General features: G+C 38.3%; 1 protein-coding gene across 1 annotated transcript; it reads left to right on the top strand.

Annotated features, from left to right (window-relative positions):
* The first annotated feature begins 16690 nt into the window (after positions 1 to 16690).
* On the top strand, positions 16691 to 24320 carry atp5mc1 (ATP synthase membrane subunit c locus 1). Its single transcript, XM_042504598.2, has 5 exons — positions 16691 to 16811; positions 18797 to 18844; positions 19681 to 19761; positions 21274 to 21452; positions 23886 to 24320. The coding sequence occupies exons 2-5, from the start codon at positions 18806 to 18808 to the stop codon at positions 23998 to 24000; spliced, it is 414 nt and encodes a 137-aa protein (XP_042360532.1). The 5' UTR covers positions 16691 to 16811; positions 18797 to 18805; the 3' UTR covers positions 24001 to 24320.
* The last annotated feature ends 116 nt before the right edge of the window (positions 24321 to 24436 follow it).

Here is a 24436-nt window from a genome sequence, read left to right as displayed (position 1 = left end):
TTGGGTCAAATAATAATCCTGGTTTGGGGAGAGTCAGGGTTTTTTTTTAAGGATATTGAAATTGAATATTGACCATAAAATTCAGTTTATGAACAAATTTTATATTTGTTCATATATAAATATAATTATTTTTTCATAAACTGGACAAAGATTCATATTTATATATGAACAAATATAAATCTATAAACTTTTTATAATATGAATATTTTTTAGGAGTTATGCATGACTGCTATTTTTTAAATACATTTTTTAAAATCTCACATGACCCCTGGAGTACCTCCATGTATCCCCAGGGGTACGTGTACCCCATTTGAGAAACAGTGTATTAAACAGTCAACATGTTCTCATCCCAAATCAGCACATTCTACAGCATTGCAGAGGACTTCCACATCTAAATATTACATTTTCAGTATCCTTCTGCTTCGGGATGCAAACAAATGCACATGGTGGGATTACGCTGTACAAGGTTGTGTTGAGGGAACAAAAGTACATGGCAACCAAGTAAAGGACGTCTTGTGATGAGGATGTGTAGCTGTGGTTCAGAGCAAGCACACTAGAAACCTCTGCCAGCTGTCCCCGCTACTTCCCATTTAGCATGCCGCTAACTTGGATTGGGATAAAATTATTCTTCTAGACTTCCAAGTGTTATCAGACTGAATGGATCAAAACCTGAAGGTGAAAAAAATCATTTTTCTTGGATTTTGATGCTTAAAAAATGTATGCGTTGATTTAATGATGTGGCTTTCACCACATAAATCACATGATAGTCGTTTGGCTCCTCCAAAAGCTGGCTTCAGAGATCAAACATCACATCTTATAGCTCAAAGCAGTAGAAAACCTTGTTGATCGGTAGTGCATGTTGTAATGTTTATTTGATTTCCAACAGAGGGTCTATTGTGAAATTATTTGTCATTGCAATAATGATGCATTAGAAAGATTTTGTTTCTCTTACACTGGAAGATAAAAACACTCTTTTAGTAAGATCAAGTCCAAACCAAATAACACAACACTACAATTTTCTAACATATCAAATGTTTTACTGCGCTCCTCACCAGATGTGGATTGGATATACCGAGCCTTTACCTTCTTTTATAGTCAGACCACAAAAATTGCAAGAGAACGCTGATGCACGTTTCAAAGACGGGCCTTGAACTTTAATGGCAGTAAAAGTTGGAGAACGAACAAATAAGAATATGAACAATAAAACTGTGTGTTCATTGTGAAGGTTTTTACAATGCATCAGTTATGCTTCATTGACAAATCAATAGGAGGTTTATAGATTCAAAACAAAGCTGTAACTGAAGCATATGATCTCCGCCGATGTTTTGTGAGGTAATCCATTTCCTTTAGCGGAATGAATTCCAGATAGTTGTAATGTTGTGAATATATTTCTGAAAATATGCCAGTGAGCCCCGGAGTGTTTGAGAGATGAAACAACAGCAAAGTCCTGTCCTCTCTGCTGATTCCAGGCCGGCAAGTGTGCCTTTAAAGCCCAGACACTCTGTGCAGATTTCCAGCTCACCTGGACAGGTGTTCACCACAACAGCCATACTTGTGCAGGCTGAAACCAGGAGCATCTTGACAAATGCTGTGTGTAATAATGTAGGACATGAACAGAAGGGTTAATTACAGGTGAGTGTGTCTGAAGAGAGATTAGCACGGCGGGACACACAGAGGGTACCGAGAGGATAATAATGTGGTATAATCATGTGAGGCTGTAAATAGAGGGGGGAGACAGAGTGGCCTGTCTGAGCAGCTCAGGTGGGATGTAGAGAGGTAAGTGGTGAATAAAGGGCTTTCATGTGACATTATTTACTGTCTGATGGCCATGTTGGAGGTCCTCAGCTCAAGCAGCTGGTTGTTCTAGTGTCCATCTTAACAGAGTTGAGCAGACATGGTTTTGTCTCTTTCTGACTGAGAACTAAATAATTTTACTGCTAAATGTCTTGTTTTTGAAGCAACTGTTTCCCACGAAAAAAAAAAAACGTTCTCATTGTACATTTCTGTAAAGCACAGATATGTTACATTTGTGGATACATTGATACTTTATGTTTCCCAATAACATTGTAGTGAAGGTGTGTTAGGTTTAGGCACAAAACCCACTGGGTAATGAAAAAAAACATCTTTGGCAGGGACAGGTGTGTGGAAAACACTCAGGTTCACTGGGCAGGTTTCCATTAACCCTTAAACTGTGCAAACTGAAACTGTTAATACAAAAATATGCCTTATGGAAACATGTCAATTTGCTCAGTGTTTCCTCCATTCAGTTGCCACATTGTCATTGTCGCCACAGTGTGCTCAAGCTCTCCAAACTTTTCTTCACGTTTGATTTCCTGCTTTTTGGCTCTGCTTGGATTTATGGACTTTGTTTCTTGTGTGCTTTCCCTGAACTGATTCTTCTGCCTTCTCTGACTGCCTCCATGTGTCCCCCCCGATCACTACTGTAAAGATTTAGATTTGAAAAACTCTAAACATTTAGTTACACACCAGATCAACAGTTTAACTATCACCAGCAGAAAAGAGAAGACGTGTGGCTGAGTTCCTGGGCGACAGAAAGCAAGAATGAGAGAGATTGTCTGTTTATGTTTATGCTGGTGAGCTTCTCAAACTCGATCCTGGACACAAAAATATGAAACCGACATGTCAGGATGTCCCACAAGAAATGAGGAACATCTGGCATGTTGTGGAGGTTTTTGTCCAGAGCTACAAAATAAAATGTGCTTTAAGGGTGTTAACCTCTTCATTCTCCTCTTCTAATTCCTCACTAACTGCTGGTTTAGGCAACAGAATCACATGGTTATTGTTAAGAAAAAGATCATGTTTTGTCTTATTTGGTTTTAGGGCCACAATCTCCACTGGAAAAGCAGGGATGAGTCAGTTAAAAAAAACAAATAAACAAAAAAATGTTTTCTGAACCACTTTCCCAAGAGGAGATGCAGTGATGTCAAAGTTTTAAAAACTAAACTGTCTTGGCAGGAAATGGGGTAGAAATGTAGTGATTTTTTAGTGTAAAAAGCAAACAAAAAAACCCCAAAGCATTCAGTCCTCTGTCTTGGCAGAAAATACAATGATGTCTTATTAAATAAATAAAAATAAAATTGATACCTGTTTCAATATCTTGACAGAAATGCAATGATGTCTTAGTATTTTTTAAAGGTCTTTGTGCCTCTATCTTGGCAGGAAATGCAGCAATGTCCTATTTAAAAAAAAAAAAAAGAATAATAAATAAATAAAAACAGTATTCATGTCACTATCTTGGCAGAAAATGCAACAGTCTCTCAATAAGAGGCTAGGCTACTATCCCAGCAGGAAAAATCAAGATGTCTCAGTGGAAAAATTATCTTCAAAGAAAATGCATTAGTTAAATACATCTGATTTTCAGGCCACTATCTGGGCAGGAAAAGTAGCAATGTCTTGGGAAAAAACCAACCACTTTTCCAGTCTAAAATGCTGATCGGACACTTAAGACAGGATGCTACAAATTAAGCAGGCTTGCTGTTTTTGATCTCAAACAGTAGTCTGCAGCTGGGTAGGCAGATCACCTATGTCTCAATCAATCCACCATCCCCTTCACTTCCCAATGACAAAGCCTGCGCATATATCACATCAATAAAGAAATTGTTTTATGATACATATGAAATGTAACATGGTTTAAAGAAACGTTTAATGCCAATAATTACCTCTGGGCTGGCAGTGCAAGTGTGTCACACTTTATGCACTCATAACGTATGGACAGTTATCATTCTGTCCTCAGATCAGCAGACAGACGGATCTTCTGTCTCTGTAGGAGTGAGGGATGTGCCTCTTTTAACCAATGAGGAAACTCCTCAGCAGAGATAAGCCCCGCCCTCCCCTGGCAACATCCCCGAACAGATTCACTTCACACTGTATCCTAATATATCTGTACTGCCACCTGTTGTTTACTAGGCTGTACTGCACCCGGTCACCACTGTGGATGACCTTTCATGATTTGAAAACACATCCACTTACGTCTTTCAAAATTCACCAAGTCAGCATTTTCTCACTTAAACTCACCACCAAATATGTTGTACACATTAATTTACTATTTGAAAAACAGTTACACTAACACAAACTCTGAATATTACTTTAAGTGTCGCTTTTAGAATTTGTTTTGGTTCTCTGCTATGTATTGTGTAGAATATAGGTTACCCAGTAAAATATTTTAGAAACTTTGGATCTTCAAACATATCGAGAACCGCCACATCACTTTGCCAACGTGTTTTGGTAAAAGGGACAGTGATGCTTTCTTGTTTTTCATATGGTTAAATCTACTGATCAAATCAGTCACTCATTTATCAAATCAGTGATGTAACTTGTGGTTATTTATTAAAAAAGGCTGGCTTGCTTTTCTGCCATGATTATTCTCTTGCTGCCTGTTTCTTTGGGTATTCATATTGTCTCTAATGGACATGCATGTAACAGTTATGGGTAATTCTGAACTCTTGCCGCTGACATAGACTAACTGCATCATCATCTTTTAAGTGACAAGAAATACAGAAAACATCTGAAATGTCACAGAGTGGCACACAATAGCAATAACATTGCACTAACATGTGTACATTTGTAAAGAGCCCAAGTTGAAACACCTTATTTGTCCCATTTTACCTGATCTCCCACATAACCTGACTTCACCCTAACATTACATTGCTGAACATTATTCATGCATAAACAAAGAATACATTAAAGCTGATCTGAAGTCACTTGTGCAATGCTACCACTGTTTACAGGTGTCTTGTTGGGAGCCAGTGTTTAGGTACAAGAATTGAACCTGAGGTGTGTGTATGTGTGTGTGTTTGTGTGTGAAATGTGAGTTACCAATAGTTAGTCAGCCGTCTGCTTTACTTCCACTTAAAACCTATTTTGGCGTCAGTTTTTTCTTGTGCTGAACAAGGTGTTTGACCCCTTGAAACCCAAGCAAATTGGTTTGATTTCTTTCAGAAACATGGAGAAAAAAGGCAATTACCAACATGGCAAGAAATTTTCCTAATATTTATAATCATTTTTAGGTAATTTTCTTGTTTATTTTTGTTTGTTTGTTTGTTTTACTTTTATTTATTTATTTATTCACTTATTTATTTTCAGGTATTTCTATTTATGTCGCTTCTTCCCCATGTTTTTGAAAGAAATCAAACCAATTTGCTTAGGTTTCAAAGGGTTAAAGGTTTCTTTTTGGGATAAAGATTGCATGAGGGATTTTTCTACAGACTGACATAAGTCACCACTTGATTATTCTGCACAGAGGAAATGTGAACATCGTGTTCAGGTTGTCCTGGCTTATCAAACTGTGAACGAGCTGTTGGTCAGAGGACTGATCTCAGTGATTGAGTGTACTGTTTCCCAAATACTGTTGTCACAGTGCAGCTTCAGTTTAAGTCAGAAATAAACACTGTGGTGTTTTGGTGCTAATTACTGCAGCAATGAAGGTCAAATGAAGCAAGAAGAGAATTTTATTGGAAGTGTAGCTCGTGATAGAGACGGCTGCAAACCACGAAGCCACATGAAGGAACTGTAAACACTCACATCTCATATAAAACTCACACACAACCAACACATGTTTATTTTAACTAATAAAGCTGCACCAGTGAAGGAGTGAACTGCTTGATGAAAAGATTAGAAGGATTAATGAACAACAGGACTTGTGCTAAACGGTACAGTTTAATGCAAGAGTCTGTGAAGGGATGTTGGCTCTTTCAAGCTTTAAGTTTCTACAAAACACTAAATTTCATCCACATCCACTGCGTTAGGGTAGAGGCAAAAATACCAAAGATGAATATCTCTGAAACTGCTTGGTTATAGGTCCCACAAGGATGGTGTGAATTATGCTCTTTTTGTGGTTTGGAAGAATTGACTATTGAATTTACAATAATACTGACTTGATTTGGTGTGCAAATTATTTATGAAATAAAATTTGTATGATTAACCCTTTGAAACCTGAGCAAATTGCTGTGGTTTCTTCCAATAAGGCAATGAACAACTAAACAGACAGTTCTAACAAGAAAATTACCTTAAAAGAATAATAATGATAATATTGATAATAATTCATTTATCTATCTATCCATCTATCTAGCTAGCTATATATATATATATATATATATATATATGTGTATATATGTGTGTGTGTGTGTGTGTGTGTGTGTGTGTGTGTGTGTATATATAACATATATCCTGTAAAATATTTTAAATGTATAATTCTGATAATAATTTCTGGACATTTCCTTCCCTCCTTTCTTTATTTTTTTTAAAGTCTAATATTTTCCTTTCTCGCTCTCTCCCTCAGAGAATTAAACATTTTGACTCAGGTTTCTAAGTTTTAAATACTTATGAAAGGTGTCAATCCATGTTTCAAAAAGGTTAATATTTGAATAGAATGGTGAACATGTACAATGATGTGATGCTCTGATAAAACTGATGTATTTTTTAATTTTAGAGGTTTTCATTTTGCATGTGTTGTGCATTGTTTGCTTTAAATTAGTGAATGCAGCATTTTGTGTTTAGAATACCCCCAAAACTAGCAAAAACCACCCAAAATCCTGTAAATACTTTAATTTCAGGCCTAACCCTGCCACCAGTCTTAGACATTACTTCAAATTTGCTGTCCGAAAAAAGGGCATGTTGTGGTTAAAGTGGCATGCACACTTTTACAATCTTCCCTTTTGCATATATTTTCCTAATGTTTTACATTTAACTTTCACATTCCCTTGACAGTAAATTGCACATTACTGCCTACTTGGCATGAAAACATTCTAATTCTGATTTTGAAATAACGTTTTACATTTTCATATGTTGTATTCATCTGTATGTATATATATATATATATATATATATATATATATATATATATATATATATATATATATATATATATATATATACACCTATATATAAACCAGGAGTAAAACCTTTGAGATAGCCACTTTAATTAATGACTCAAACAGTTAATACATGATCAAAATTGTTTTTGAATATTTTAATAGTTATCCAGAGAAACAAGGGCATGGTTTCTGAAATACTTGACATCAGGAGGTCACTTTGTATTTTTTCCATTTTGTGATTTACAACCAGTTGAGTCACCCCCTGTTGGCCATTAGGAGGGAAAAAAATCAGGTTTAAAGAGCTTCTGCATTGCCTTGTCTTTTCAGACCTGCAGAAAAAACCCTTAGGAGGCTAGCCCCCAAACACCCAGCAAAGTTTAATCTTGGTGTCTAAAAACCTGTATGCAAATGAAATTCCAAAAGCTTATGAACTCTGGGATATCTCAATTCCAGGTAAAGAAAACTAAAATTATAGGTCGGTGAAGCCCCACTGCACAAAAAACCTGCCAACATCTGGCTTTTTAAAAAAAAATTTCAATGAGTCTGCAGTAATTACAGGTATTTATCAGCTCCAGCTCCAATCAGCATTAATGGAAACACAGCACCTGGGTGAGCGCACAAATTTCAGCCCCCTTACCAGTGAGATGCAATGAAGTGCCACCAAGCTGCGCTTAAACATCGATCCAAATCAGTCTGTGCTGATTTTGAAATGGAGACTGAATAAGTAGGAGCATCACATTCTCATCCCATCTCGTCACATGGTGCCACTCTGTCAGTGACCTTCTGCGTCTATTTATGATGTTTAAAGTATACTTCTGCATCAGCTGTTTACGCTCCAGGATGCTGTTACAGTGATGTCTTCAAATGCACATGGTGGGATGAAGCAGCACAGTCCTTATGTTTACACAGCAGCACATGGCAACAATTGCGGACCATCATGATGGTTGGGATTAGGCAACAAAGTCACGGATGGTTAAGTTTAGGCAACAGGGACAAATGGTAAGCAAACTCCAGACTTCCGATCAAAAGTCGGTTGTTGTGGGCCCTTCTACCTCCCCACCTACCTGCCCTGTAAGCACACTCACACATCTTCTATTACATGGTTACCAGCAGTGTTATTACCTGACGCTGTCCTTCAGAGTTTCATGTGCCATTAGTTCCATCAGGCTGCATTTTCAAGTCACACTCTAACGCCAAAAGTACTGACAGAGCGGACATATTTGACAAGTTTGGAATGCAACAAAAGAAGAAATGAACCTGAAAATTGGAAAACAAACAAACAAAAAAACCCAACCAGAACAAAAAGACACTTAAAAGACATGCCCCAACAACATAAAACATACAATAAAAAAAATGCATTTAATGTAAAACGTATTAAATAGGTTTCAGTGATACAAATTTGAGAAGATATAATTTAAAACAGAGAAGTAATGCTATTGAACCATATTATTTGTTGCAAAATACAAGTTGCTTTTAATGTTGGTGATGTAAGAAAGTAAAGCTCTTCTGATTAATTGTATATCTGGATGACAGAATGCGAATGAATACTGTATGAGTCTGGGGTCTCTCTTTAGTCTCAGACTCCAACCACAATTAAACTAATGTCTCCCCTCCACCTCCCCACCTCCCCACCCCACTACAGCTTCCTCATAAACTGAGCAGGAGAGAACTCAATACCAAACCACCCGGCCCGTATCATTCACATGGCGCTCTGTGTGTGTGTGTGTGTGTGTGTGTGTGTGTGTGTGTGTATGTGTGTGTGTGTGTGTTCCGCTCTTTCTTCACTGTGGTAGGGTAGTAAAAGTAGGTGTGCACCACACAAAGCAGTAAAGAGATTGCTTGTAAAACTCCCTCACAGCCACCACACACATACACACACACACACACACACACACACACACACCTCTCTCACACACACACACACACACACACACACACACACACATACAGAGGATGTGTAATAAGCACCACATGAACACACACATTCATGTGCACACAGACACAAACGCTAACCCTGGCAATGTTAATGCACTGACACAGAAATACATACAAATGACAAAACCTTGATCCCTTTTTGTTTATTTATTTATTTATTTGTACTAACCAAAAAAATAGCAATTGTATTAAAAATTAAAAATGGGCCAGCTCATCTTCTACTCTTTAACCCTTTGAAAACCGAGCAAATTGGCGACAAGCAACTTTAAATAGAAGTCGCCCAAAATTTTGTAAGAACTTAGTAAGCCGTTACCAGAAAATGATGTGAAAATAGGCACCGATTTATTTATTTTTTTCAATAAATGAGCAGAGATTTTTTTAAAAAAAAAAGAAAATAAGCCAAACAAAATTTGAAAGAAATCAATTAAAATTTTAAGAAAATTCACATTTTAAAAAAAGAAGAAAATTACCTTAAACGTGTTTTCCCCATAACATAGTTTTACATATATAGTATGAAGAATTATAAATCTAGTTTTTTGTATTTTTCCCTGTTTCTTGATACTTGAGGGTCTAATGCTTACATTAACAAATGAAAGTGAAATGTCATTTCCTGGATACCCCATAGCTCACTTGGTAGAGCGCAATACCCATGATTCGATTCCAACTCCTTGCTGCAACGCTCCTCTCTCTCTCCCTTCTCTCCTATTTGTATTATCAGAGAGAGGCTTAAAGGCTTAAAAACACAATCTTCCAATAAAGAAATGTCATATTTCCATCATTTTATCCACATGGCTTCCATTGTTTGAGCTTTGACTAGAACTTCTCCTAATATCTGTATTACAGTAGTGTATGGAAACAAACACTGATTCCCATTTTATTTTCCAACATGCCTATGTAAAGATGTCATGTGTCAAAAAAAAAAGAAAAAAAAAACAGTACTGTCTGATATTCCTCAAAGTGGGTACCAACAAAAGTTTGGCTTTGGAGTGATTAATGTTGAAACAACAGTCATAGAGAAATACGTTCAATGGAGATGATCTCATGGTGGGCACAAAATGTGTTAGAATAATGTTCCAGCAACATGAAAACAATGCCAATGAAAAGTCACAAATAAACGTACCGTCTTTGCATAGCTAAGTCCATAAAGTCACATATGTTGACTTTTGGTTCCACAAGGGACACAAACAGCGATCTAAATGAAAGTCCATGTTTGTTTGATTAATCCAACACCCCTATCAGATTGTTTTACTTATTATATTGTGTCAACAACAGATGTTTCTCACTCTCTATGTTAGACATTGTTTTTCAGCACATAATTTTAACATTTTGAACCCACCACCACTGTGTTGTTCGGAGGTCGTGTCTATTTCACGTATTTCTGTGAGACCGGGCCGATGGGAAAGGTGAATATTGGGATCAGTATTGAATTTTTAACATGATATACAGCCTTAGGCAAAGTGCATGTGTGAAAGTAATAACATTAATGTTGGCTGTGTTCCATAGATGTTCCACTGAGCCATGCAGGGAGCCAGCAAGCATCACACCACTGGATTGTCTCACTGGGACTGTAATGTGCTGTCTACAAAACAAAAACTTATTCCATCAGAGTAATTTGAAATGCGTCCATCACAGACCAGAGCCTGATTAATAACTCAATACGCCCTGAACCATTACATCACAACAGCAGCCGGTCTTTTTCTGTCATGCTCAGAGCAGCTGGATCGCTGAACTGAATCACACACAGTTATGGATGATTGCATGAAATGAACTGCAATGATGTGACGAAAACAATTTCCACAGTTTCATTTAATTATGCATCCTGTGACTGTGACATTTTTCATTAAGATTATAGCAATCAAGAAATTCTACTTAAATGTCAATTTCTCATTCACAGACTTTGTGTGAGCTCAGATACATTCGATTAACCCTTTAAAACCTAAGAAAATTGTCTTGATTTCTGTCAAAAACATGGGAAAAAGGCAGCGAGCAAGTGACCCAAAATTTGCAAGAAATTTGTACAGTGAAAAACAATTACCTGAAAATCGATTAAAAAAATAAATAAACAAATCAATAAATAAATGAAAGGAAATAAAAAAAGGTAAACAAGACATAGAAAAAGTACTTAAAAACTAACAATTCCATGACTTAAAATAATAAAAAAAAGTTACATTTAAAATTATAATATAGTTTTTTCCTAGCTTTTTTTCTTTTCTCCCTAAAAGTTTTCCCCAATGTTTTTTTTAAAGAATTATTTATATATTTTTAAATCTTCTACTTTCTTGCAAATTTTGGAACATTTCTTGCCAAGCTGCTCTTTCCCCTTTTTTTCCATGTTTTTGAAAGAAATCGCACCAATTTGCCTGCAATTCAAAGGTTTAATATCTTCAGAGTCCAAGTTTCCGGGCTGATAATTAGACTATTTGGGTGTGTCTTATTAGCACAGTTTATAAGACACTGATATTCTGTGTCACAGCCTCTGGTGACATCAGAGGCCGACAGCTTCCCAACAAAGAGTTTATTAGAACACACACACACACACACACACACACACACACACACACAGGAAGGAGAAAGGACACACGTGAATGCAGAAAAGGCTCAGTGAACTTGTCATAGTTCATATAATGATAATGGAATTGAAACAGACACATTTAAGTTGGCAAAAGGAAAAGTACAGTAGAAACACAACGCAAAGCAAAAAGTCAAGTCAAGTAAAGTCAAGTTTATGTATAAAGCCCATTATTGCAAAATATGGTTTGCCTCAGAGAGCTTTACAGCATACAACATCCCTCTGCCCTTAGACCCTCACATCGCCTCAGGAAAAACTCCCCAAAAAGAACCCCTGCTGCAATAAGTTACCTCACTTGTTACTGTGTTTACTTATTATTTGACATAAAAAACAAACTGTATGGCTTTGCTAACAGAAACAGGAGAGGATATCTGAAAGAATAGTTTGACATTTTGTGTAATAAGTGTAAAAAACATGCTGTGGTTTTACTGGGAGATGTGCCGGACAGAAGGCGTAGTCTTTTACTGGAGTCCCTGCTGGTTGTCTGGCAACCTCATGCCAACAGCAAGACTGTAGGAGGGGAGTTATTCAGGCCGGTTGCCTTATTTCCTAAAATGTCAAACTATTTTTCAGAAAGGGGAAATATTGCGGCCAGGGTTAAATCATCTAATTTAATATGTTTACTTTATTAAGATTTACCCACAACCTGTTCTCATTCCCAGGTTATCAACTCTTTGTAATGCATATGTAATAGCATCTCATAGTGATGCATAGGGCATCCTTTTGTTTGTGTGTGTGTGTGTGTGTGTGTGTGTGTGTTTACAGATTTACACAGTGCGAAAACACAATACATGCCTATTATTTTGTGAAAATTAAAGACATTTTACACACCATCTTGTCACAGTGACAAGATGGACAAGACAAGTAGGACGGGACTGAACAGAAAAGACAGGAGAGGACCAAAGAGACAAGACAGAGGCAGACATTGTGATGTCTTGTAGCTTTGTTACCAAAAAGAAAGAAGTGATGTGAGACATATATGAGGGGCCATTTTTGGAAACAAAGAGGAATCACTGATAAAGGAATCGCAAAAAGGGGGACCAGTTGCTCTCACAGGATGTGATGTTATTTTTTAAAGTTGCACAGGGCATCTTTCAGCGTATCTTTGTGGCGCACTGCTGAAATACACTGTTAGACATGGTTTAAGGAACAAAACTACTTGGTTAGGTTTAGAAAAAAGATTATCTTTGGGGTTAAAATAATTATTTAGTGTTAACAGTGCATTACATTGTGATATCATGACACAACTACCAAACCTAAATAGCCCAAAAGTCAATGAGCGTCTGTGATTTTAATGGCAGTGGGAAACAGCTGATCAGCCATTTGTCCCTCTTCAAACATGTTGAAACATGTCGGTCATTGATGCGCTTCTACCTGAAGTCACAGGCTGCAGTCTCTTCTAGCAAGGTTCAATATGACATCTAAACACCCGCTTGGAGGTAGATCAGAATCTCATTACCCAGCATGCCTGTTAATAGAAACAATGAAACAAATGAACATACAGTGTGTGCAACTTTGGTGAACTGGAAACCTGCCTTTTACCCATTGCATTCTGGGATAGGCTCCCAAACCCCGTCACCATAAACAGAGGAAGAAGTGCTATAGATCTCTCTCAAACACACACCCTGCTATCAGTCTTGTAAAAACATTATTAATTGCAGTGTGGATGCAGCTATCCATCTCCCTGAGCAAGACCAGAGCGGCAGGATGAAGGGGTGTGTGTGTGTGTGTGTGTGTGTGTGTGTGTGTGTGTGTGTGTGTGTGTGGGCACGCTAACCAGGCTCATCTGTCTCCAGTCTATTGATCCCACTGAGGTTGGTCATTATTACTAGGCTACTGTGAAGTGGAATGCTGAGGTGTGTGTGTGTGTGTGTGTGTGTGTGTGTACATGTCTGCTTCCCTTCTGCTTGCCAATAAATCCAGAGGCCACATTGGCACTCAGCACTAATGAAGATGGCAGTCTCTCTCAGTGTGTGTGTGTGTGTGTCTTGCCTGGATATGTCTGGATGGTAAAAGAAGAATTTTCTTGCTTGCTGACATACATTCAGTTTTGATTTATTATCGTATATTGACAGCACAGCCCTAAGATTCATACTGTAATTTGATGTGTGCACAACAAACCGCCATCATTTCAATTCCAGCATTCAAACAGGCAGCTAACCAACACTGAGATGCATTCAGACACAGCTGCTATTTTGCCCCAGTGGCAAACTGCAGCACCTTTGCCTTACGTTACTTCAAAAGTTACACTCACACTTACTCTGCACCACTCACTCTGTGCGTTGCTTTTTTTATTTATCTGTACGTTACTCCCCACATTACTTAAATTATTCTGTGCGTTACTCCGTACATTACTCCACACCACTTAGCCCACTCCATGCACTATTTACTCTGTATGCTACATTACTCTGTAGGTTACTCTGTTGTACTTCATTCTGTATGTTACTCTTTACATTACTCCATATGTTACTTTATATGTTACTCTGTGCTGAGGTCACAAAACTACCTATTTTAACTAGTTACACTGATAATCCCATATGTATTTATTGATTTCAGCATCCTGGTCTGATAGGTTATCAATTTAACCAGTGATGTGCTGCAAGGTTAAAGGCTGTAAATAAAATACAGCATCTCCCAAATCATAGTTGACTTTGTTGCAGATGACACTGAAATTAGTAAAATGTACAAGAAAATTACCTGAAAATGGGATAAAACACACACACACACAAACAAATAACCTGAGAAATGTGCTCAAAAACTGTAATTTTTGTAACTTAATTTTAGATTAAATAATTATGATAATTATAAATATAGTTTTCCCAAGTTTTTTGTTTAAATTTCTCTATAATTTTCTAAATCTAATAATTTCTTGCAATTTGTGGAACTTTTCTTACAAAGCTGCACATTGCCTTTTTTTCTTGTGTTTTTGAAAGACACAGCACCAATTTGCTCAGGTTTCAAAGTTTTAAATACTTGCAAAGGGATAGAAAACTGTTGTCGCCCCAGGTTTCAAAGGGTTAAATGAATTCAAATCTCTGTCCATGTTGTTGCATTGAACCCAAAGGCGGTGTATTTCTCCTGAAGTTCGACCTTTTGCTCAATCTTTCTCCATCCTGTTTTCTGTTTAAGTCTGTGACTGAGGCGAGAATCACCTTCAGCTCATGTGTAGGAGGACATCTGGTGGACGGCTGGAGGACAGTTTGAAGGCGACAGCTGAAGGCAGCATGGGGGCTAAAGTCAACGTCATTATGGAGAAACCTGTCAACTCAGCAAACTGGGCATTTGTGGAGTTCCTGCTTTTACCAAATTATCTACAGAAGCACAGAGATACATAAAAAGACAACTAATAATTAGCATTTGCAGTAGAGACATTTAATTTAATTTGCACTAATTTAATTATTTTCAGGTATACTCTCTACATTTTTATATGCCCCGCCACGTATCACCTGAGATGCCAAAGACCTTATGATATGTTTTTTGTCTTTGCACGTTTACCTTCATTAGATAGTAACAGTATGCAAGACCAACAGGAATGTAGGGGGGAGAGAGATTAACCCTTTTAAACCTAGGCGTAATGGCTTGATTTATTTCGAAAACATGGAAAGAGGACAATGAGCACCTTAAGAAAAAAGATCCAAAGACTAGAGAGAATAATAGTACTACAATAATAAGAGGAAAATACAACCCTGTAGAAATTATCTTTGTAAGTTGCTAAACTGTTTTCTTAATCACATTGTTGTGGCAATTTAATTGTTGGATTGTGTTGAGAGGCATCATTTCTTTCTGGTAATAAAACACTACAATCATGTCCCCTGTAGACTTTGTAAGGATGGGGAGGATGGCAGGCATATAAAATGCCTAAAAAGTAAGGTGCCTAAGAGTCAATGTAAGCAGGAGTCTTTAAACTATTGGGAGACAGCAACATCCATTATTTTATGATTCCACTCAAGTCACAATGTCAGCCCTCTTCACAGACGGACAGTGTACTTTCTATCTGTGTGACGAGCCAGATTCAAAGAAAAAAACATGAGCACATTTACAAAAATAGGAAAGCTTTTCTTTGCTTTATGTTTCCAGTTTTTGTTACACAGCGTCTATCTACAGAAATAAGGAACTCCTGCTCCTGTAGGTTATTTTGACATGAAACCAAATGTTTAAGTCGGCCTAGCCTAGAAAGGTAGTCTATACACATACTCCCACACAAAAAAAAACAAGAAGGTATATGTTATAGAAAATTATTATTTTATACGATTAAATGTCAATGGAAGCACGAACAGACTCCTTCACTGTCTCCAGTGTGTTAGTGCATGTGTTGTTCCAAAAGCTTCTCTGATCAGATTTGTGTAATAAATAAATAAATATCAAAATGAGGACCTCCCAAGAGGACAAGAATCTCTGAAACAATTTGGCATTGTCAGCAGGATACCAACAGAGACGGACACTGAGTAAGTAAATAAGGAACTCTTTTCTTGTCTTGCCTGTGTTTCACTTGTACGGATTATAGAACAAGAGTTGTCTCTCACAAGAGAGTCGATTGTTCTAAACTGAATATGTAACAAGTAAAAGTGAATCAAAAAAGTGCTGTAAAGTGGGCTGTTAAAGAGGCAAAAGGAAATAGCAAAATAATATGGAATAACATCAATAAATTAAGACTGAAAAACAGTATCGTGGAATGGGAAATGAATTCAAAATACAAGGAGTCTTAACTACAGATCCTGGTAAAATTGCCTCCTCTTTCAACAATGACTTTATTGATTCAGTACAAAATCTAACATCTACATTTGGTATACCAGAATAAAAAACACACTGACTCCAGATCCCAACAAAACGGTTTTCAACATAGGTGAGGTCCCTCAGGAAAACATCTGTAAAGTCCTGTGCTCTCTGAAGACCTCTAAGGCGAAAGATGTTTTCCAGTGGGACTCACTTTTTTCTCGACTGTAGTATGCAATATGCCGTTTCGAACACAGCCATAATCTTTTTTCTGGCATACTTAAATAGTACGGTAGTATGGGTATTGGAACGCAGGGAGTATTTGCCTCTGGATTTATAACCATGGATCTAGTTTATAACAGTGAGGGGTATAAAAAGGTGGGACTTCCCATGGACCAACCAATAGGTACATAGGACACTGGATGTGCTTTAAAAGGTCGCTCATAGTAAATTCGTCATTCCCGGCAACATTGTCCAATCAAATTAATGAAAGTTCCTTTGGTCCCGCCCTTTTAAACCTCCGGGCCAGTGATGAACATTGTAGTTCAGAAACGCTGCATACAATAGGCTAGAGTGATGGACGTCACATGGTGACAAGCCAATTATGAATGAAGGAGGGTTCCCTCCGGCCAATGGGCGTTTAGGACGTATACGCTGAGCTTATAAATGACAAGGTGACAGTTTCTCTCATCCTACACTCATTGACTGCCGCTGTGCGCGAGAGCAGCTAATCCCGGACCCTCCGAAACCGTAACAAACCGGTAATACTTGCCTTTCATTGCTCCTACACTCCATATACATTCACTGTGGTTCGTGTTTTAAATGCATGTTCGTCTCAAATTAAATCATACCGTTTTAAGTCGTCGGGAAAGGTTTTTTAAGCTAGCTGTCATTGCTAACATTCGGTAGCTATCAAGCTAGGTCGGCCATTCAATGACTTGGTTCCTGGGAGTGACTGAAGAGGCGACTAGTATGTGTGCCCCTGGTTAACCTGTGCGACAGGTACAGGAGCAGTAGTCACACGGGGAGGGTGTTTCGGTCGCCCGCTGTGGTTGTCCTGCTGGAGCCAGCAGAGGCTCATACCCATAGCACAGCGCGGCCAGCAGCCCTGTCAGACAGAATGTAAAATGTCTGACGCTCTGGGCCTACCGTGCTCCGAGTCAGTCCGCTGCTACAAGGACATCCCTGACGGAGATCGTGGGTGTCATGTCACCCCTTGTCATTGCACTACAGCACAGTTAGGCTGTATTGTAGCAGAGGGTGCACTGGCCGTCTCTCCAGGCCCAATGTGACCGTCTGTGGCTCGTTTTTGACCTTCAAGTCTGCAGACTGGTTAGCTTAGCAACTTAGCTTAGCTCCGGCGCTTCCCCTCTGCTGCGAGGACGGTCAGGTTTTAACAGGTGACCCAGTCGTGCGAGCTAGCTTTCCATTTGGTTTTGTGAGATTTCAATTCGCATTGGAGTTTCTTTCAAAATATGTACCAAACTCAACATCATGCTAAACAGCTTCTAAGCAGAAATGCCCTCGAGGTTTCAGCTAATGGCGTCTCATTGTGGGAGTGTTAGAGCCATTCATCCTGCAGCATGTGTGGATATTTAGCGGTTTATCTAGAGTTGATCCTTGAAGTAGTCTATGCAATTGGATTAGCCTTCTGGATGAGCGTCAGGACCAATAGACAGGAATTGATCTCCTGTCAACTGGTTGCCAAACTTGACCTATGCATACTCTTAAGTATTTCTCGCTTTTACCAGGGTATTTATCGTGAAATTGTTTTATGTTATATGTTGGAGTTGTATGCATTGCGGACATACCTACATGTGTGTGTACTTTGACCCTGTGAACCTAGGGTAATGTGTCTTTACAGTAGAGCTGTCAAAGCTGCAGGTCAGTAAAGAACAAACTGGCACAGAGCTGCAACTTATTTTTATATTCACAGATACTTCAGACAATATGCAAAATACACTGGGAAGTTACAAACCTGAAATCCATTTGTCCTTGGGAAATGGATAGATTATTACTGACATCTTGCCGTCAAGATTAACCTCACTAAGAATTTTAAGTATCTAACATGTATTTTGGACAAGTATCTGTCCTATCAACTTGTGTCTTAAAGCTATTGGTGGCTTAATGGCTGTAGTGTTTACTTTAAAGTTTCCAGGTTTGTTCTCTGAAACAGGCTTTAAAACCTTAGCAACTTAGTTTAATTTCTGTCATGGGAAGATGGCAATGAGCAACTCAACAAGACATGGCCAAAAAATTAGTTTTTTAAAAAATGACAATCACCTGAAAATAAGCAAAAAAGGTGAAAAACAAACATGAAAATGACAGAAAAAGTACTTATGAAATAAATATTTATTCAACAAATTTTTCTGTAACACAATTTTAGATATAAAATTGTTTTATAAATAGAATTTTTAGGACATCTCCCCATATTTATTTGTTACATTTCTATTAATCCATCCAGGTTTTTAACTAATTTCTTGCAGTTTGTGGGATATGACTGCTCAGTTTGTCATTGCGTAATGTTCTCCATGTTTTTTTAAAAGAAATCAAACTAAGTTGCCCGGGGTTCAAAGAGTCAAAAAACTTGTGAAAGGTGTCAAAATGCAGCACAAGAAAACTTTCAGTTCAGGTTATAAAGGGTTAACAAGTGAACCTGAATCAGTGAATCTGCTACTTGGTCAACCAGAAGTGACTGTGCACGAGTCCACTGACCACACATGTTAACAGTTTCTTCTCTCTCCAGCTTCCAGCCATGTATGCCTGCGCCAAGTTCATCACTTCTCCCGCTGTGGTACGTCAGCTTTCAGAAAATACTCATATGAGGTGTACAAGAAGTGATGGGAGCTTTTTGGATCCTTTTTTGTTTTCAAGGACACAGTAGATACAAATTCCAGCCATGTTTTGTCCATGCTCTTTATGACTGTTGCATGTTACATGTCAGCTGGCCCTGCAGCATGCAAGGCATGTCGGTCATGGGGGGTGTCATGCAGGACAGAGTTCCATATTTACATGGGACACTGTGTTCAGCAGGTCAAGCTGAACATCATATGTAGACATATTGACCTGCTGTGCTTAGAGCTAAAACTACCTGTATGGGACTTTGACACATTGGGTATCTCATCATAGTCTTAATTGTATTGTACTGATTAAGTGCAAGTACAATTTGTTGTGTCCACTCATCATATTTACAGAATTCAGTGTGTAAATCTGTTACGGAGTGTTGTGTAAGTTTTTGCTTAAATTATAGTTAGACATTTTACTAGATTTCATTTGGTAAATTGTGAAAATGGAAAACAAAATTATATTTGTGCACCTCCTTATATAAAGTTTACATTGTAGCTGAGCCCTTTCCAAAAATGACACAATGGTTTAATGTAATGGTATAATTTCAGGTAATTAGTATGCAGTAAAAGGGAAACATTAATATTGTTAGTTTTTTTTTTTTTTCCTTTTAATTAGTTTTTTGTATGTTTTTTTTTGGTCTTTGCAATAGCAAAGTGAGAAATTGTTAAAGTATTCTAACCTAGTTTGGTGTGTGTGTGTGTGTGTGTGTGTGTGTGTGTGTGTGTGTGTGTGTGTGTGTGTGTGTGTGTGTGTGTGTGTGTGTGTGTGTGTGTGTGTTTGCAGCTGCGTGGGGGGTCCAGAGTCCTCGCCCGGCCAGTCTCAGTCTCCCTCTTCAACAGACCTGAAGCCACAGTGGAGCAGCAGGTCAGTTCTTTGAACTTAAGCGATCCTGCACCGCTGTTTGTTTGTAAATAGCTTTAGCCTTCTTGATGCTACATCTGACAAACACTGAGATATGCACAGGGATGTTGATCATTTCTGTCACACTGTATTGCTTATATCAGTGTTGACAATGTACATGAGCAACAATTTTCGGTGTTTAAAGAGGACCTACACCCATTTTCATACAATTCATACATTTTATTATTCCCATGGTGTAAGTCAGTCCAAAAATATTAGTAAACTGGAACTCTCCCACAATAAAAACCTAGAGTGCTAAAACTCAAATTTGTGATGTCTTAGGCTATAAAGTCTGGATCTGCTCAGTGAAATGGGAAAGATATTATGGATAGTGAGAGCAGCCAGGGGAAGGTTCTCAGTATATGGGTACATTTTCTGTTTTTAGTATTAATATTATACTGATAGTATTATCAGTATACTATAAATGTAAATGGTGGAACATCTGACTGAAGTATTATGGTTTCACATCAATCAGGGATAACTAGGCATGTAACATCTCTGGGCACATATCTAGTGGTTTATTAAAGATGACCAATTTTGCACATTTTCAGTTTCATACTCAGATTTAATGTTCCTCCTAGAACATATTTACATGGTTTACTGGTCCAGAAACACTTAATTTTCCTCATAGTGTCTGTGCTGAAACACCTGTACTCACCCTCTGTCTGAGACACTATTTTAGGACCTGTCTCTGTAAGCAGAAAGCCCAGCCTGCTGTGATTGGTCAGTGTTTTCTGGTCTTTTGTATCTCAGCGTCTCTGCACCCTCATTTTAGCTGGGTAAAGACTGTATGAAAGCATTTACTAGACATGTTTTGACAGGAATCTGATCCAAAGTCAGAAATCAACAGCCAAGTTTACATGTTTTCCTGATGTTAGCATGTAGCTTTGTTAGCAGTGTTGGTAGCAGCATGCGTGGAGCAGTTGAAATAAATAAAAACAGAAAGTAGAAAGTTGAAAAGTTGAGTTGAAAGAAATCCAGCACACTATGACAAACTGTTGCCACAGTAGAAAAACGGGGTGTTCAGAACGGTAGCAACCTGCGGATGTTCTCACAGGGATTACTTTTACATATGTCATTATTTGAAACTTTTGCCACACTTAAATATCAACAGCTTTTATTGCAACACTATATGTAAGACACAGAGTAAGAAAAAGCATAAAAGGTCCCATTTAATGGTTTGTAGCATTAGAGTTTATCTGCCAGGTTACCTGTAAACTGTATTTGCTGATTAGGGGTATTAAGTTTTGCCAGCACACAGTTTTGGTATGTGCAGGCACCCCTCACATCTTGGTCGAAATATTACTGTAAATGTCTGTTGCACATGTGTACTATGGCTGACTTAAATGGCTTATATGGCTGAGTTAAATTAACATGAATTAAATGCTATGAACAACTCTAAAAATCAGCTTAGCTCTTGACTGATGCGATAGTGGCATGTGCTGTAGTTGTTTTCTCCTCTCCCTCCTCTCACAGGCCCTGTTGCCAGTCAGCCAGTCTGCAGTCCTGACCCGGTCCTTCCAGACCAGCGCTGTCTCCCGGGACGTCGACACTGCCGCCAAGTTCATTGGTGCTGGTGCTGCAACAGTGGGTGTGGCCGGCTCAGGAGCTGGAATCGGAACAGTGTTCGGCAGCCTCATCATTGGCTATGCCAGGTAAAGTTTCTACCCATCAGCCATTTGGATCATTATATCCAGTGTCTTAAAGTGTTGCTTAGAGTTTACATCAGTGACCATCCCTTTATGCCACTGTCATTTATGTTTTACAACAGTCCATTCAGAGGCAGCCCCTGACAAATTGTTTTTTAACGAAATGGACACAGACGTCAGCATGAAAGGCTTTCCAAACCTTTACCTGAGATGCCAAACATGTTTACACAGGACATCCTGCTTCCTGCAGCACCTACAGCCACTAACACCCTGAATGCCCCCCTCAAACTATTCAGATAAGAACTGCTTTGTTTTTTGTCTCCTTTTGTGAGGCACACACTTTCTTTAATTTGGGGGGCCCTGTCTGCAGCCATGTTTTGATTTTCTATTTTTGGAGCTGTATAGTCTATTAGGTGTGCTTTTGGAATATGTATACGGTTCAGTTATTCATTGCACCACAATCTGGCAGTGTAAAGCGCACTGTGGTCACAGACGAGGCAGAACAGTGAAAGTAAGAGGGCACACAAGCTATATCAAGGCATCAGAACGCTCTGTGGAGGTCACTGCTCCAGTTAGCTGCAATAAAGTTTTTGGGTTTTTTTCCAGGCTACTGATTGGTCAGTATTTTCTTCTTTCTTTGGCTTTATTTTTAACACATATATTTCCACTTGTTGATTTTATATGCTCTTGAAGGTGCCTCAATTGTAATGCATTTTCATTTGGACAGTTTTGTTGTTGTTTTTTTTTTGGGGTTTTTTTTAGGACAAATATCGATGCCTATGTGGACTAGGCCATGGACAGATGTCACATTTTAGAAATCCAGTAATTTCAAACAAATGAACATCTACAGTATGTGCCTAACTTCCAGTTGGATTAAATTAAAGGAATTGTAGGAATTGTTTGACATTGTGGGAAGCACACTTAATTGCTTCCTTGCAGTGAGTTGGGTGAGTAGATTGATATGCTCATATGTGCACCAAAGTGTAAAAACAACAGTTCTGTTTCACGGTGGGCTTTGCTGGGCTCTTTCTTGGCTGGGCCTAGTAACTTCTTGCCGTCTCAAAGTGCATTTTGTTACCTTTGGACTGAGCCAGGCTAGCTGTCTAGAGTGTTAATGCTAAGTTAAGCTAACAAGCTGCTGGCTCTAAATAACATATTCACTGTACAAATAGAGCTTTACATTCAATATGAAGGCGGTGTCGCCTTGTGCATTCCCCAAAATGTCAGAATCTTCCTATATCTTAAAACAAAATATTTTGGAGCGAATGCATTTTGGTAGAACTTCAGGCCACTTTGTTAACAAGTAGACACATTTTATTTCAATCAGTGTAGAAGTCATTTTGGACCTGATCCAAAAGCAGACCCAAATGGAAGGAACACAAAAAAGTGGCTAGGTGGTATGTAATATTTCATCCCTCCCTGAAAATTCACTGGGATGTGCAGTATATGACAGAGCTAACTCCCTCCCCACAAAGTGCTTCAGACTAATAAATAGAATAGAAGAATATAGAATATATCTTTATTGTCCACCAGGGTGGACATTTGTCTTCAGCCCATCAAACACAGAAGACAGAACAAAAGAGGAAAAAAAGTGAAAGTAAAATTCTCACAGCTATTTTTCTTATATACAATGAGTTTAAAACAAAGAGGAATGCCTGTATATGATGTGCCTGTATGCCTGGTATACTTTACTACCGTGACAGCGACTAACCCTTTGAAACCTGAGCAAACTGGCTAGATTTCTTTCAAAAACATAGGAGCAAGTTACAAGGCAAATTACCTGAAATTTAAAGCCCCCAAAAAAGAAAGTAGAAATAAATATGTGCATGAAATACTTTATTTATAACAATTATAATAAAAATATAGTTTTCTGGACATTTCCCCCTATTTCTTAAAATTATTTTTGACTGTTTAATAATTCCTCTCCCTCTTTCTCTTTTCAGAAAATAATTTCAGTTTTTTTCTACCTTTTTCTAATTTCTCGCAATTTGTGGGACACCTACCAAGTTGCTCACTGCTTTTTGAACACAAGTCAAATCATTTTTGCTGAGATTTTTATAGGTTTAAATGCTTGTGATAGGCATCTGAATGCAGCATGAGAAAGCTAATGTCATTCCAGATTTTAAAGGGTTATTGCATTCACATGTAAATGGCTTTGTATTAATGTTATGAAGCTCTTTTTAAGCTTAGGACATGAGCCGCACCTATCCATTGAGGTGTTTTAGCTCATTTGGTCCTGATAATGCAGAGTGATGTCACTGGGGCTTTCAGTGTCTGCACAAAGATCTGTCTGACATTTTTGGGATCATTTTTAATGTCTGTTTCTTGTTGAAGAGCAGAAGCTTTGCGTCAACCCTTCAAGATTGTTTTGCTGCTGCCTGTCTTTGTTTCCAGTGGAATGAACATGTGCTGTGTATTTACCTCTGCCCCCTTCTACAGGAACCCCTCCCTGAAGCAGCAGCTCTTCTCCTACGCCATCCTGGGTTTCGCTCTGTCTGAGGCTATGGGTCTCTTCTGTCTGATGGTGGCGTTCCTCATCCTCTTCGCCATGTAAACCCGAAAAAAACACACCCACAGCTCCGGCTCCCTTCACTTCCCCCTTCTTCCCCGTCTCATTTCCTTCCTTTGCTCCCTTCTCCCTCCCTCCCTTCCATCCGGAGGGGGGTTTCCAGGATGGGAACTCTGAATGAGCTGATAGGCCATTCCAATCAGAAAAATATAAATGGAAAGAATATCTACATCTGAGGTTAATAAACCTCCAATCCTACATTTTTATGTTCCTGCGCTTATTTTTGTTTTTCAGGAGTTTTATGTAAGACCTCACTTCGGTTAAAATAATCTGTCCAAAATAAATGGTTGGGATAACTAAAAAAACAGTCTGCAGTGTTTTTAATTTTTTAAATTTCTAAGAAAGTGAAGCATTGCATATGGACTATGAAAAATATATAATGGGTAGTTATTTAAAAATTTAATGTGGATCACTCTTCATA

The sequence above is a fragment of the Plectropomus leopardus genome, chromosome 18 (assembly GCF_026936395.1).
Source record: "Plectropomus leopardus strain MGB_pleo_1.0 chromosome 18, ASM2693639v1, whole genome shotgun sequence".
In the NCBI taxonomy this organism is placed as follows: Eukaryota; Metazoa; Chordata; class Actinopteri; order Perciformes; family Serranidae; genus Plectropomus; species Plectropomus leopardus.
The sequence above is the reverse complement of the archived record's forward strand: the minus strand, read 5'-3'. Positions and strand labels throughout refer to the sequence as shown.